Here is a 14030-nt window from a genome sequence, read left to right on the forward strand (position 1 = left end):
TCACCTATAGGCCTAGAGGAATCTGCCTCCTCAATAAGGGATTCTATCCCTCCTCAAGAAGGGATTCTATCCCTCCTCAATAAGGGATTCTATCCCTCCTCAATAAGGGATTCTATCCCTCCTCAATAAGGGATTCTATCCCTCCTCAATAAGGGATTCTATCCCTTCCCATGATGTTGTTATTGAGGAGGCAGATTCCTCTAGGCCTATAGGTGATGATAATACTTCACTGTTAAAACGGTGTTGTGTTTGACTAAGAACTGCAGCTCTAGGTGAAATTATTGAATAAATACCTTATTGTGTTTTTTCACAGATTTCAGTCAGCTATGTATAGATAAGATGCCTCATCAAAAGAGTTGGTTTACTGTTGTTAAATGGTCAAATTGAAGAGCAAGTAGTATAGCCTAGAGTATCGGAGAGCTAAGAGTTCTGAGACATCCGGCTGAAAACCACAGAGAGAGAGAGAGAGAGAGAGTAGAGGGTCCTGTGTACAAAACTAGCAGGCTCTAACAAAGCGCAGATACATCCTCATCTTGTGGTCATCACAGACTGCAGACAATGTAAATAGGTTGCTGTGTGTTTGAGGGCATGTTAGTGGCACGAGAAGAGATTAAAAAACAGTTTAACACTACAAATTAAAGCAGCAATATGTAACTTTTTGGGCGACCTGACCAAATTCCCATAGAAATGTGAGTTATAGATCTTTCCTTCTCATTGAAAGCAAGTCTAAGAAGCAGTAGATCTATTCTAGGAGCTCTAGTTCTAAGCATCCTGTTCTTAAGTTTAGTTTTTGCATCTTTTACTTTCGGTTTTGTACACTAGTTTATAACAGCTGAAAATACAATATTATTGCTTATTGAAAAGATATTTGACAGCAGTTTAGATGGTACAATGATTCTCTACACATTGGTTGTTTTGTCACATAAACTGAAATTAGGTGAACTATTGGAATTTTAGCAACCAGGAAATGGCATAGTGATTTCTGCATATTGCACCTTTAAAGATCCTGAGTTTGGTCTAAATAAATACATTCAACGTCCTTTGTCTTGACTGCTGTTAAATGCTTTATTCATCTTATCACAAGCAAGTCCATTTAAAATGAGTTTGGCAGAGAAGCAATGCATTTAATTCAAGTATCTACAGTAATTATATGTTACAGTAATACAGATAATAATGTTAATAAAGGGAGAGTTGATAAAAAGAGAATTCATTGGTCTGTTTCATTCATCCAGTTCTACTGTCTGATCCCAGCATACACCACTGTCTCCATGTGACCTCTCTGTCTTCTAGACCTGTTCTTCTTGTTGCTCAGATTCAGAGCTACGTAATGGAGACTGTCTCCATCTTGGTTCTGTGAGAAACAATTATAAAGGTGGGAGGGGGAAATAATACCATATGTTAAATAATAACATAAACATTTCCATACATATTTCCATGGTAATACAAAATGTAAGGAATTCTACTTACCCCTGCATCTGTAGAAGAGACTGCTGGACATGGTGTCAGAGAGACGGATCCTGAAATGAAACACCTCAAAGATAAAGATGCAACTCCTTCTTCCCATGCAGATACATCTGTAGACGGTAATGTTAAAGAAGAGCAACTTCTAAAAGGTTGTCACTTACCTCTGCACTGCAGACACTTTCTCTGGTTCATCTTGTACATGATGCAAGCAAGGACAATGATCAGGATTAACGAGAAAGCCAATCCTACACCCAGGCAGTACACCAAGATAAGAGGGTCTGCCCTTTGGCCTGTGGACATTCAAACATTGATAAAGGACCTTCAGAACAGCAAGTCAATGTATATTCCACACAGTAGATCAGTAAAATATAATTAAGATACAAGCCGTATCACCTACCTTGAATGTCCAGCTTGGTCCCGTTCCCAAACAGTATCTCCCCACATGAGGCCACAGCACAGTAGTAAGTCCCAGCATCAGAGAGGCTGAGGTTCCTCTTGGGGAGGTTGTAGACACAGCTCTGTGGAGGAGACCCAGCCTCAGAGCTCTTCACACACTGATCACTCTTGTCTCCATGGGTGTAAATGATTCCTGGACGGGATTCTCCAGAGCCATGTCTGAACCAATAGACACTGTGTTCTCCTGCACAGGTCTAAGTGGGTATTGTACAGTTCAGAGTCACAGAGTCTCCTGACTGGACTGACTCGGACACAGGCTGCTGGAGCACAGACATTTTTCTGTACCCTGAACCTGACAAGAATGTTTATAAGTCAGTACAACTGTCCCCAATGTTGTGTCCCAAGTTAACATTGTTGAAATCATACACAGTCATATCTGATCATGCAAATACAGCATAATTAAGCCATTGTATCCAAAACGTAATGTGGAAAAATCCCTTAACATTATAAGTGCAGAAAATGAGTTACTATTTCCTTTGTTTGTAAATTCAGATGTTATACCTTTCACAGTGAGAATGACTCCTGCTCCAAACTCCACCTGGTTGGCATACGAGTTCCCACAGTAATATGTGGCTGAATCAGAGAGTTGCATGTCTGAGATCTTTAGGTGATTCATTCCTTCACCGCTTTGCACTGAGAAGCGAGTGTTACCCTTAAATTCATGGTAAAATGTTGCAATCTTGTTATACTTGGAAAAGGTTGATAAGAGTTGAGGATTGTCACCCATTGTTTGCTTGTACCACATAAGGTAGAGTGCCAGGTTGCCTTTATAGAAGCAGTGCAAAGTCACAGTCTCTCCAACATTGGCCATAATAAGATGCATTTCCAAGGATTGTGCAGCAGCTAGAATACACACAGAAACATGATCCATTACTTACACAAGTCCTTTATATTCCAAAAAAAATAATTGATGAATTGCATCAATTAAGTACCTGAGTCTACATCCCTTAAGCAGAGAAATATCAAAGTTGGACTTACCCATCTCTACAAGAAGTGCCAGTATCAGACACAGTGCCATCATCTTTGAAGATGTCCTCTTCACAACCTGTGTCTTGAGTGGAAAACACTTCAACTATGGGGTTATTGGTGATTGGTCGAACTGGACGCGTCATTTTTGTTAACATCTTATTCAGCCAACCATGGTCTTCGTAACTGAAAATCACTTAATTAATCCATGCAAAGTGAACCAATTCTTACTGTATAGGATATTTTGGAGAGGGTGGTTAAAGCATATACATTTTGCGGTGTCTAGATGATAAATATATATTTTTTATATTGTTCAGTTTGCTATTTAGGCACCAACTGAATCAAAGATATCCAATACTGATGCAGTGTTTAAAGAGAATAAATGTATGTTCTTCATTAAAGTGTGTTGAAAGTATAATGTTATCTGGTAACTATGCAGTACATTTTAAATTATACATTACACATCATGTACCTCCATGCTCTTGGTATCAAACGTGTACTTTAAATAGATTTAGCCCCACCCCATGCAATAGCTACAGGCAGTACTCCTGATGACCTATAGGGGGGACTGTTATTCATAGAACATATCCTGATATGTACAGTCGTGGCCAAAAGTTTGAGAATGACACAAATATACATTTTCACAAAGTTTGCTGCTTCAGTGTCTTTAGATATTTTTGTCAGATGTTACTATGGAATACTGATGTATAATTACAAGCATTTCATAAGTGTCAAAGGCTTTTATTGACAATTACATGAAGTTGATGCAAAGAGTCAATATTTGCAGTGTTGACCCTTCTTTTTCAAGACCTCTGCAATCCCCCCTGGCATGCTGTCAATTAATTTCTGGGCCACATCCTGACTGATGTCAGCCAATTGTTGCATAATCAATGCTTGGAGTTTGTCAGAATTTGTGTTTTTTTGTTTGTCCACCCGCCTCTTGAGGATTGACCACAAGTTCTCAATGGAATTAAGGTCTGGGGAGTTTCTTGCTAAAAATATCGATGTTTTATTCCCCGAGCCACTTAGTTATCACTTTTGCCTTATGGCAAGGTGCTCCATCATGCTGGAAAAGGTATTGTTCGTCACCAAACTGTTCCTGGATGGTTGAGAGAAGTTGCTCTCGGAGGATGTGTTCGTACCATTCTTTATTCATGGTTGTGTTGTTAGGCAAATTTGTGAGTGAGCCCACTCCCTTGGCTGAAAAGCAACTCCACACATGAATGGTCTCAGGATGCTTTACTGTTGGCATGACACAGTAGCGCATCACACAGATGGTAGCGCTCACCTTCTCTTCTCCGTACAATCTTTTTTCCGGATGCCCCAAACAATTTGAAAGGGGATTCATCAGAGAAAAGGACTTTAGCCCAGTCTTCAGTAGTCCAATCCCTGTACCTTTTGCAGAATATCAGTCTGTCCCTGATGTTTTTCCTGGAGAGAAGTGCCTTCTTTACTGCCCTTCTTGACACCAGGCCATCCTCCAAAACTCTTCACCTCACTGTGCGTGCAGATTCACTCACACCTGCCTGCTGCCATTCCTGAGCAAGCTCTGTACTGGTGGTGCCCCGATCTCGCAGCTGAATCAACTTTAGAAGACGGTCCTGGCGCTTGCCGGACTTTCTTGGGCGCCCTGAAGTTCTTGATGATCTGATAAATGGTTGATTTAGGTGCAATCTTACTGGTAGCAATATCCTTGCCTGTGAAGCGATTTGGCATACAGTATATAAGTGGACTGTGTTGCTTATTGTCATGGTTGTGAACAACATTCAAGAATGAGAGAAAACAGAGTGACACCACATAGACATCCTGCTGAAAACCACATAGAGGCACAGAGTGTGCAAAAGGCCAGCAGGCCTGTCCAAAGCGTAAAGACGGACTTGTTTTGTGTTCACAGCAGACCACAGAGTGCAGGTACCTGTGAACATCTCGCTGTGTGGGTGCATGCATGGGTGGGTTTAGCATTTATCAGTAGGTTGGGTCAGCAGAAGCCCTCTGCACACATTCATACTGACATACTTTATGTACAGACCAGAGGAGAAGGGACAAGTCTATTTTAGTCAGTATCAGTTGTTTAATGGACATTTATTGATGCTAAAAGTAGCAATATATGCAGGGATTTCAGAAGAGCAATTTAGTCTACTGACATACACTACCAGTCAAAGGTTTGCACACACGCACTCATTCAAGGGTTTTTCTTTATTTTTACTATTTTCTACATTGTAGAATAATAGTGAACACATATAACATTGAAATAACACATATGGAATCATATAGTAACCAAAATATTTTTGATTCTTCAAAGTAGCCACCCTTTGCCTTGATGACAGCTTTGCACACTTGGCATACTCTCAACCAGCTTCACCTGGAATGATATTCCAACTGTCTTAAAGGAGTTCCCACATATGTTGACCACTTGTTGGCTGCTTTTCCTTCACTCTGCAGTTCTTATGAATGTCCAGCTTGGTCCTGTTCCCAAACAGTATCTCCCCACAGCACAGTAGTAAGTCCCAGCATCAGAGAGGCTGAGGATCCTCTTGGGGTGGTTGTAGACACAGCTCTGTGTAGGAGACCCAGCCTCAGAGCTCTTTTCACACTGATCACTACTGTCTCCATGGGTGTAAATGATTCCTGAGCAGGATTCTCCTGAGCCATGTCTGAAGCAATAGACACTGTGTTCTCCTACACAGGTCTCAGTGTGTATTGTACAGTTCAGAGTCACAGAGTCTCCTGGCTGCTGCACAATAGACATACTCTTGGACTCTAAATCTGAAAAGAGTGACATATGAATATCATCATCTATAAATTGTATTGTCCTGCTAGATTTATTACAATTACAATACACAATTTATAATGTATATTTAGAATATCATGGATGAAAAAATAATATCCAAAATATAGAACTAAGTTAGGTTACCTTTGACTTTGTCCATTTAAATAGCAGCAGAGTAGTATGTAGCTGAGTCCCCTAAATGTGTCTTAGAGATGGTCAGGTTAAAGCTGTCAACTCCTCTCTTCACACTCAGACGTTTAATCCCACTGAAGTCCTTGGTAAAGTTATATAACTTTCCCATTTGTTTGAGAATTAGAAATATCATCAACAGTGACACCATCTTTGAATATATCATCTTGAGTGGAGAAAGTCTACCCATGTGTACAACACTTCAACAAAGGGCTAATGGGTGATTGGTTGAACTGGACCCAATCTTCTTTGTTGACGCCTCATTCAGACAACCATGGTCTTGTGGTCTATTGCACCATACAGAGTCACACAGTCTACTGGCTGGACTCACTGAGATACAGGAAGCTGTAGAATGCAAGTAACTGTCTTGAAGGTTTTACTTGTTTGGTGTGTGGTAGCAGAATCAGAATTAATTAGGTAACATAGATAAATGTTTTATCTTATTTATTGTCATGAGAATGTCTTCTTTTTGAATAATATGGTTGGCAGTTTGCAGTTATCCCTTCTCTGCTAGGGCTCAGTTACTTGGGGTCAGGATAGCCTTATCTGTGAATGTGTCTGTAACTATTCCTAAACCATGTGAAGGGATGGCATGATTAATGGGGAACCAGGTAGTTGGCTCCACAATGTCTGTGTGCCAGGTACTCCCCTCCGTGAGCTTGTCCAGGAGGGGTTGTATTTAAGATGGGAGTATCTATAATTGACAATTGATATATGCCGTTAGATGAGTTAATGTTTTGGTCCGAAGTGGTACCAAGAACGAGATAGGGACTTCCTTTAGGAGACCAAACTGAACGATAATTTATAGCAAATGCTGTCTGGCTATGGGATACTCCTCTCTCAAGTAAAATCTTTCTTTGTGTAATGTTCCTGTAGATCTGTTATTGGTCATGTGAGTTGAGATGGATGTGTCTTGGCTATAAATGATACTAAGAACTGTTTTGTAAGCACTCTCGGGGAATTCATTTATAGACACTGAATTGATCTGAGAGTCACATGGCTATGGTGAAGCTCATATATAATTAAAGATGGGACTTTATAATATACTCTGACTTGTGTGTGGTTTGCTCTCTCATGATTTGGTAATACAGCAAATTTCCACGACAGGTGGTTTGTGGTTTTCTCACCTCTTTGGAGAACCCTGGTTCAAAATATTATTTTGTTTTTCACCTCTTTGGAGAAACCTGGGTAAAAATAGTAGGCTGTTTGTTTACTCACCTGTCTGGACAGCCCTGGGTCAAAATAGTAGGCTATTTGTTTTCTCACCTGTCTGGACAGCCCTGGGTCAAAATAGTAGGCTATTTGTTTTCTCACCCGTCTGGACAGCCCTGGGTAAAAATAGTAGGCTATTTGTTTTCTCACCTGTCTGGACAGCCCTGGGTCAAAATAGTAGTCTATTTGTTTTCTCACCTGTCTGGACGGCCCTGGGTCAAAATAGTAGGCTATTTGTTTTCTCACCTGTCTGGACGGCCCTGGGTCAAAATAGTAGGCTATTTGTTTTCTCACCTGTCTGGACAGCCCTGGGTCAAAATAGTAGGCTATTTGTTTTCTCACCTGTCTGGACAGCCCTGGGTCAAAATAGTAGGCTATTTGTTTTTTCACCCATCTGGACAGCCCTGGGTCAAAATAGTAGGCTATTTGTTTTTTCAACCTTACTTTAGTTACACTCTATTACATTTTTCTCCATTGTAGAAGACAAGCAAAAACCAAATGTACCTATAGTATTTGAAGGACAACTATTATTATTTTGAACAGACTAGTCAACAGTTACTGTACTCCAGGAGGGCTTCTATACATTGAACATGTCTTGTCTAGCGGTTAAGAGCATTGGGACAGTAACTGAAAGGTTGCTGGTTCAAATCCCCTCACCGAGAGGGTGAAAAATCTGAGGATGTACCCTTGCGCAAGGCCCTTAACCCTACTCAATCCGGTAAGTTGCTCTGGATAAGAGCATCTTCTAAGTGACTAACATGTAAATGTATAAGGGTGACCAGGGGTAGAACAGTGGAAGTGTATCTGGGATAAACACCTACAGAATGAAACAAGTCATGTCAGTCTCATTCTTTGTATGTCAGTCTCATTCCCTATCATTCACAGAAACATGCATTAACTTTAGTGTAACACCTGTGAGTGCATCACTGATTGGACTCAACAGCCTAATATAACCAATACACATGACACACTTTATCCACTCTGTATCACTGTCTGGTTAGTGTGGTTCTCATAGGAGGCAATCTATCAGAAGGAGGATCCTCCTCTATTGGTCTCCTTACAGAGAACCCTGCAGTTGTTCTAGAACACTTGTCTGATTGAGAACGTACTAGTTCTCCCATGACATCATAATAAAATGGCCCTTTCCTCTGAGGCTATATATATAGAATAGATGGTTCTGTATTACACATGACGCACATGACACAGATGCTTAACTTGGAGAGTTCATTAGCTGTTATTTGTGGTTTGTAACTGATTTCAGAAAGCTATTTATATCCGAGTAAATTTATAAAAAACTGGTTTGCTGTGACTGCAAGCTGTCAGTAGAAACATGAACAACAATAACAAATGTGAAAACAACTGACTGACACCAGAATAGACATCCTGCTGAAAACCACAGAGACACAGAGAGCAGGTAGGAGGGTCCTGTGTGTACAAGGCCAACAGGCCTGACCAAAGAATAGATATAGCCTCGTACTTAGAGTAGACCTCAAGTACCTGTGAACTTGTTAGCTGTGTGGGGGGGATGTGAGTGTCATGCTATCAACTCATCTAAAACAAGGTCAAGACATTTCATTGGAGATATGACTTGAAAACAATAGGTTGTGTGCCTTAATTATGCAAGGACTCCCTGGAACTCAATTACAAATCTACACCCTCAAACAAATGAGTCATTGTCTTCATCATACAGTTCTCTACTGCCTGTTTCATTTTGAGTGATTGTTGCTCCTTGTTACTAAGCTACACTTTATTATAACTATGTTTATTATAACTATGTTGATCCAGGGATGATGACTGTTTGGCCTGTTTGGTGGCTGCTATTTAAAGATGCTGGAAATGATTTCGACCATGTTATAGATGTGTAATAAGCATGTAACAACTATATTACCTTGTTATAGATTCTTCATAGCCGCATATAGTGTTTTGTGGAATTTGATTGACTGCAAATTTCAGCTAGACACATGAACTATCACAGAAAAGCACGCTGTTAATGATACTTCATCCAATTAGTGGACATTTTGAACCCTTCTACAAGTTGCTGCCAACTCTACTGTTGAGACAGTAATGGGGACTTCCACGTTCACTGCTGCTCCCTGTTGAAAAAGAAACGGATTGCAGTTCTGCAAGGTGCACTTATACCAATTCACATTTTGTGAAAACTGCTCCGTTGCAATGTGAACATTGTCATATTTGAAATCAGTCTCTCAACCATGTCAATTCGGTTCAAAGTATATTTAGCTAAGAAGTACATTTTTAGTTCAGTCTTTTGTTATGGAGAGAGAGAGAGTTGGGCTCTAAGTGACATGGATGTTGGTGGTTTTGAGAGTGTGTGAAAAGAGAGTGTGGTGAGGACTGACAGTCATTGCTGGGAGTTAGAGTTGAGTTTACGTGAGTGGATAATCTATTCAGGGCAGTCAGAACACCACAGAGATCTGAGATACAGTATACAGCTAAAAGACGACAGTTTGAGAGGCTCAAACACCAGCAATAGATACATATTTACAGTTATTATGCAACCAACCTTTTGTACATGAGCATAGGCTTGATATGGTTGTTGCACACTGAATCTGTGGGTGAAAGTGTGACATTTAAGGACAGAGAAAATATGAATGAAAATCAAACATTTCCTCTCAATGAAAGTAGTTGAATGTTTTATTTGATCAAAATGGAACAACAGTATCAATGTAAGTAATTGTAACTTACAATGAAAAAGCCACAGCCAAACATACAGTGTGGAAAACACAGAATCAGTGCAAGTTATTAAAGAGGACAGGTTGACATTTCAGTCCATGTTTTGGCGTCTCACACCAGAGTACACAGTGTCTGTCTCCATGGCGCTCCTCTGTCTCCCGGACTTTGGTTTCTTGTGGACGACGTTTAGAGCGGCGTAATGGGGTGTATCAGGCTCTTGATCCTGAGAGCAATAACAAAAATGTAAATCCAAATATTTGGTATTATACTAAATATTGCGGTATAGTGAAACAATCCTCTAAAAAAATGCATTTTTTCATATTTTGATTGAAGGAAAAATACATTGATTCAGCAACAGCTAAACAAGTGTGAGGTCAGGTTACCTGGTTATCATGACTGGGGACTGCAGGAGTACTTGAATGAAGGTGGGTTCCTTTTAATCAAACACATTAATCAATATGATCATCATCCTCCTACAATGAAGGGACTTTATGACCAATTTTGACCAAAACATGTCAACTAATGTAACTGTACCAACAATTGAGAAGCATACTGGATCTTGCACAATATTGTCGCTTACCTATGCACTTGTTCATCTTGTACAAAACACAAGTAAGGACAATGATGAGGAGGACACACAGACCCAACGCTACGCCAAGGCAATACATGAACAGAAGATGGTCCTCCTTACAACCATCTGTGAAATATCAAATAGGGATGGAGACACTGAGACACTGAGGGATAAAGCTATGACAATGTTAGAGACACCAACAAGACTCGGCCTGATCTGAGTCATATTTTATTCTCTCATATACAAAGATATCTGAAGGATATAGAAAAACAAAAGTATCCAAACTTTGATTATATAGATAATTATAAAACAGAATGTCAGACGTATCACCTACCTTGAATGTCCAGCTTGGTCCCGTTGCCAAACAGTATCTTCCCACATGAGGCCACAGCACAGTAGTAAGTCCCAGCATCAGAGGGGGTGAGGTTCCTCTTGGGGAGGTTGTAGACACAGCTCTGTGTAGGAGACCCAGCCTCAGGGCTCTTCTCACACTGATCACTCCTGTTTCCATGGGAGTAAATGATTCCTGGACGGGATTCTTCTGAGCCATGTCTGAACCAATAGACACTGTGTTCTCCTGCACAGGTCTCAGTGTGTATTGTACAGTTCAGAGTCACAAAGTCTCCTGGCTGGACTGACTCAGACACAGGCTGCTGGAGTACAGACATGATGTTGGACTCGGAGTCTGAAGAGAGTGAGTAACTAAAGTAAAAGTAAGATGTTGATGAAAAACATGAAAAGCCATGTATTCATCACTAGCATTTGATGAAGCAGCTGTACAAACATACCAACATACAGGGCCACACATTTAGAAATTAAAGAAGCAAATGTTTAGTTACCTTTGACAATTAATACAGTTCCCTCTCCATATGTTTGCTCATAGATGACTGTAGTGGAACAAAAGTATGTAGCTGAGTCCCCTGGCTCTGTCTTAGATATGGTCAAGTTACAGCTGTAGTCTCCTCTCCTCACACCCAAACGTTTGGTCTCAGTAAAGTCCTTGATAAAGTTGATGGAATAATAATGGCCACCATAAAAAGAGGACGTCATGTGGATGGGTTTCTGTCCAAAACTCTGCTTGAACCAATGAAACCTGGTCACCGACACATTAGGACAAAAGCAGGTGAGAGTCACAGAGCCTCCCAGCTCAGCAACCATCATAGGGGTTGATTGGATTACGTTTAGTTTGGTAAAAGCACAAACTGTCAAAGCAAACAAACAAAATGGATCAAAGACAAAGACATGGATAAACCATTTCTACCCGTTACAGAGAGAACATCCACTTCACTCATATTCAAACGACATACTTCAAATTATTAAAAAAGGAACTAAATTAAAATGTCTTACTCTTACCCAAGTTGATGTAAAACAAAAATACTTCTCTATTCATCATTGTAACATTAGTCCCTTCTGCACTGTATAGTGTGTGGGTCTGACAGTGGGACACTTCATATGCACCCTATATATGATGGCACTTTACATGTACCTTTCATACAGTAGGAGGGAACACTGAAACAAGAGATTTTATTGGCCAACTACAATCTTAGTGTGTCCTCTGGCTCACCATAGTCTGAGCTTCCTGGGAGTTACTTTTTAAGAAGACATTACAAAGTAACTCAGAGTTACTGGATCAACCAGTCGAATATTTGCTTCATACAACTGTTTATTTTTTGAGAGAAATGAAACATTTACTGAAATGATTTCTCTTTTGATGTTTGGACAGAAAACAGTAATTGATCTCTAGTGCTGCTAATACTACCGACTCCAACCCAGCCCAGCCCAAAGGTTAAAATAATCATTCATAATGCACATTTACCCACCACTGCATAAAAGCCAAATTTCTGGCTCTTGATTTTCATCATCAACATTAAATACTGACATTAGTTACAGCAATAGCATTGAATAATATACATTTTTGTTGGCCTAATTTCAGACCTTTGTTTGATTCCAATACCTTGTTTTTTTCATGAAGGGAGAGTTAACAAAACTATTGAGACACTCAATCTTTATCTGCACTTTGTCCTTTTGTCGAAAGTTTTAGGGTTCTTAAACGTTTTCAACTCGAGACCCAAATGGGAAATTGACTGTCCTCTCATGACCCAAATTCAACCTCAAATGACCCTAAATAAGAATAAATAGTGTGTGATTATAGATGTATTCAAATAACTCAGGACCCATACTTTTAAGAAACCCTGCACAGTTTAGGGTTTGGAAAACTATTTTAGCTTGCTTGGTTTGTATTCTTGACATTGTACATCTAACTGAGAGGCAGGGGTCTGGTGTTTACCATCCAGATGAAGAGAGGTATGTAAAGAGCCCCCCCCCCCCCCCCACCCTCACCCAGGCATTTACTCTTACACACAAATATTTTCCCCATACTATGTCAGCAGATGGAAAAAAATCTGGCGAGACATATTGAGAGAGAATAAGGGACATTTCATCCCCCAGTGTTAGTCTATGAGAGATGCAGTGATGTTCACCTCAGCAGGTCTCACTCTACACTGAGCTGCTCCTTGCTGTCACTCACACCACAGGAAGTGATGCGTACCCTCACTGGCCCCTCCTCTAACAGATCTGAATCCTCCTTGAAAGGTACTTCTCGGGAATAGGGGTTGTGATCAGTGCAAAGCCAAGCCAGTAAAAACTAACTGGCGAATAACATCATGACAGAGGCAACTTTGGTTTAACTCTTTATTTGTCTTTTTTTGAAGTGATCAGTATAATGCAATTCTCTACTGCTGGGTACTTTGACCCTCAGGGTCACTCTATAAAAAAATCACTGATACACAAAACAGAGAACTAAACTAAGGCCAAAAGAGGCAACTACTCCTCCGCAGCCATTAAACAGTTAACTAACTTCAATTCTTTCACCAGACCATGTACCACTTAGATGTGTGGCCTAACTGAGTTGGAGACGTCTATGGTAGGGCTACGCGCAATGGGGTACACCAAATAAAAATGTGTTTCAAATAATTATTTTTTTATGTAAAAAAAATCGTAGCCTCGTTTCACTGCCAAAAATCAAATTCAACCATCTAGTGTTCAGCAAAATAACAACACAAGGTCAAATACAGGTAGCCAGGTCAAATAATTAACATCCAATCACATTAACGTTTTCTTGATTTATTTCACCTTTATTTAACCAGGTAGGCCAGTTGAGAACAAGGTCTCATTTACAACTGCGAACTGACCAAGATAAAGCAAAGCAGTGCGACAAAAACAAGAACACAGAGTTACACATAAACAAGCGTACAGTCAATAACACAATAGTGTACAGTGTGTGCAAATGTAGAAGAGTAGGGAGGTAAGGCAATAAATAGGCCATGGAGGCGAAATAATTACAATTTAGCATTTACTGTTACTCTCAAGCGGGAAGCCTTCACTCTTGAGCAGACATTTAGAAACGAAACATGACAATTTGAAAAATAAGCCACGGGAGTTTTTTGAGCGAGAATAAAGGCTACTTTCGACTAGTAAGCATGTATAAAAGCAACAGATACCATTAATAAGAAGGGGCTAGAAGCATCTTATATGGTGAGCTACCGAGTGGCTAGGACAGGCAAGCACCATACTATTGTGGAGGACTTAATTCTTCCTGCTGCCGCAGATGTGGCTGAGACAGTGCTGGGGGAAAAGGCCAAAAAAACTATACAGACAATGATTTCATCAAACAACACTGTTTCACGACACAGTGACATGGCAGGAGACGTT

General features: G+C 40.2%; 2 protein-coding genes across 2 annotated transcripts; both read right to left on the bottom strand.

Moving 5' to 3' along the window:
- Window positions 1-1088: 1088 nt before the first annotated feature.
- On the bottom strand, window positions 1089-3070 carry LOC109879319 (uncharacterized). The gene is made up of 7 exons (XM_031831352.1): window positions 2899-3070; window positions 2364-2763; window positions 2206-2212; window positions 1858-2114; window positions 1626-1754; window positions 1468-1517; window positions 1089-1351 (listed from the first exon to the last, which is right to left on the bottom strand). Exons 1-7 carry the CDS (start codon window positions 2939-2941, stop codon window positions 1287-1289), a joined length of 951 nt encoding a protein of 316 aa, XP_031687212.1. The 5' UTR covers window positions 2942-3070; the 3' UTR covers window positions 1089-1286.
- A 6621-nt stretch (window positions 3071-9691) lies between these two features.
- Window positions 9692-11248, bottom strand: LOC109879327 (tyrosine-protein phosphatase non-receptor type substrate 1). Its single transcript, XM_020471500.1, has 5 exons — window positions 11159-11248; window positions 10654-11021; window positions 10329-10445; window positions 10132-10181; window positions 9692-9971 (listed from the first exon to the last, which is right to left on the bottom strand). Exons 2-5 carry the CDS (start codon window positions 10985-10987, stop codon window positions 9840-9842), a joined length of 633 nt encoding a protein of 210 aa, XP_020327089.1. The 5' UTR covers window positions 10988-11021; window positions 11159-11248; the 3' UTR covers window positions 9692-9839.
- Window positions 11249-14030: the final 2782 nt, after the last annotated feature.

This window comes from Oncorhynchus kisutch, linkage group LG9, assembly GCF_002021735.2.
Source record: "Oncorhynchus kisutch isolate 150728-3 linkage group LG9, Okis_V2, whole genome shotgun sequence".
In the NCBI taxonomy this organism is placed as follows: Eukaryota; Metazoa; Chordata; class Actinopteri; order Salmoniformes; family Salmonidae; genus Oncorhynchus; species Oncorhynchus kisutch.

What these genes read in the sequence shown, in the direction of transcription:
- LOC109879319 (XM_031831352.1), bottom strand. Translation starts at nt 2,941, where the DNA reads ATGATGGCACTGTGTCTGATACTGGCACTTCTTGTAGAGATGG. An exon ending in GGCACTTCTTGTAGAGATGG is followed by an intron (nt 2,764 to 2,898) that starts GTAAGTCCAACT and finishes TGTGTATTCTAG; the next exon opens with CTGCTGCACAATCCTTGGAA. An exon ending in AAAGTGTCTGCAGTGCAGAG is followed by an intron (nt 1,518 to 1,625) that starts GTAAGTGACAAC and finishes GTTTCATTTCAG; the next exon opens with GATCCGTCTCTCTGACACCA.
- LOC109879327 (XM_020471500.1), bottom strand. Translation starts at nt 10,987, where the DNA reads ATGTCTGTACTCCAGCAGCCTGTGTCTGAGTCAGTCCAGCCAGGAGAC. An exon ending in GACCAAGCTGGACATTCAAG is followed by an intron (nt 10,446 to 10,653) that starts GTAGGTGATACG and finishes GATATTTCACAG; the next exon opens with ATGGTTGTAAGGAGGACCAT. An exon ending in CAAGATGAACAAGTGCATAG is followed by an intron (nt 10,182 to 10,328) that starts GTAAGCGACAAT and finishes TTTGATTAAAAG; the next exon opens with GAACCCACCTTCATTCAAGT.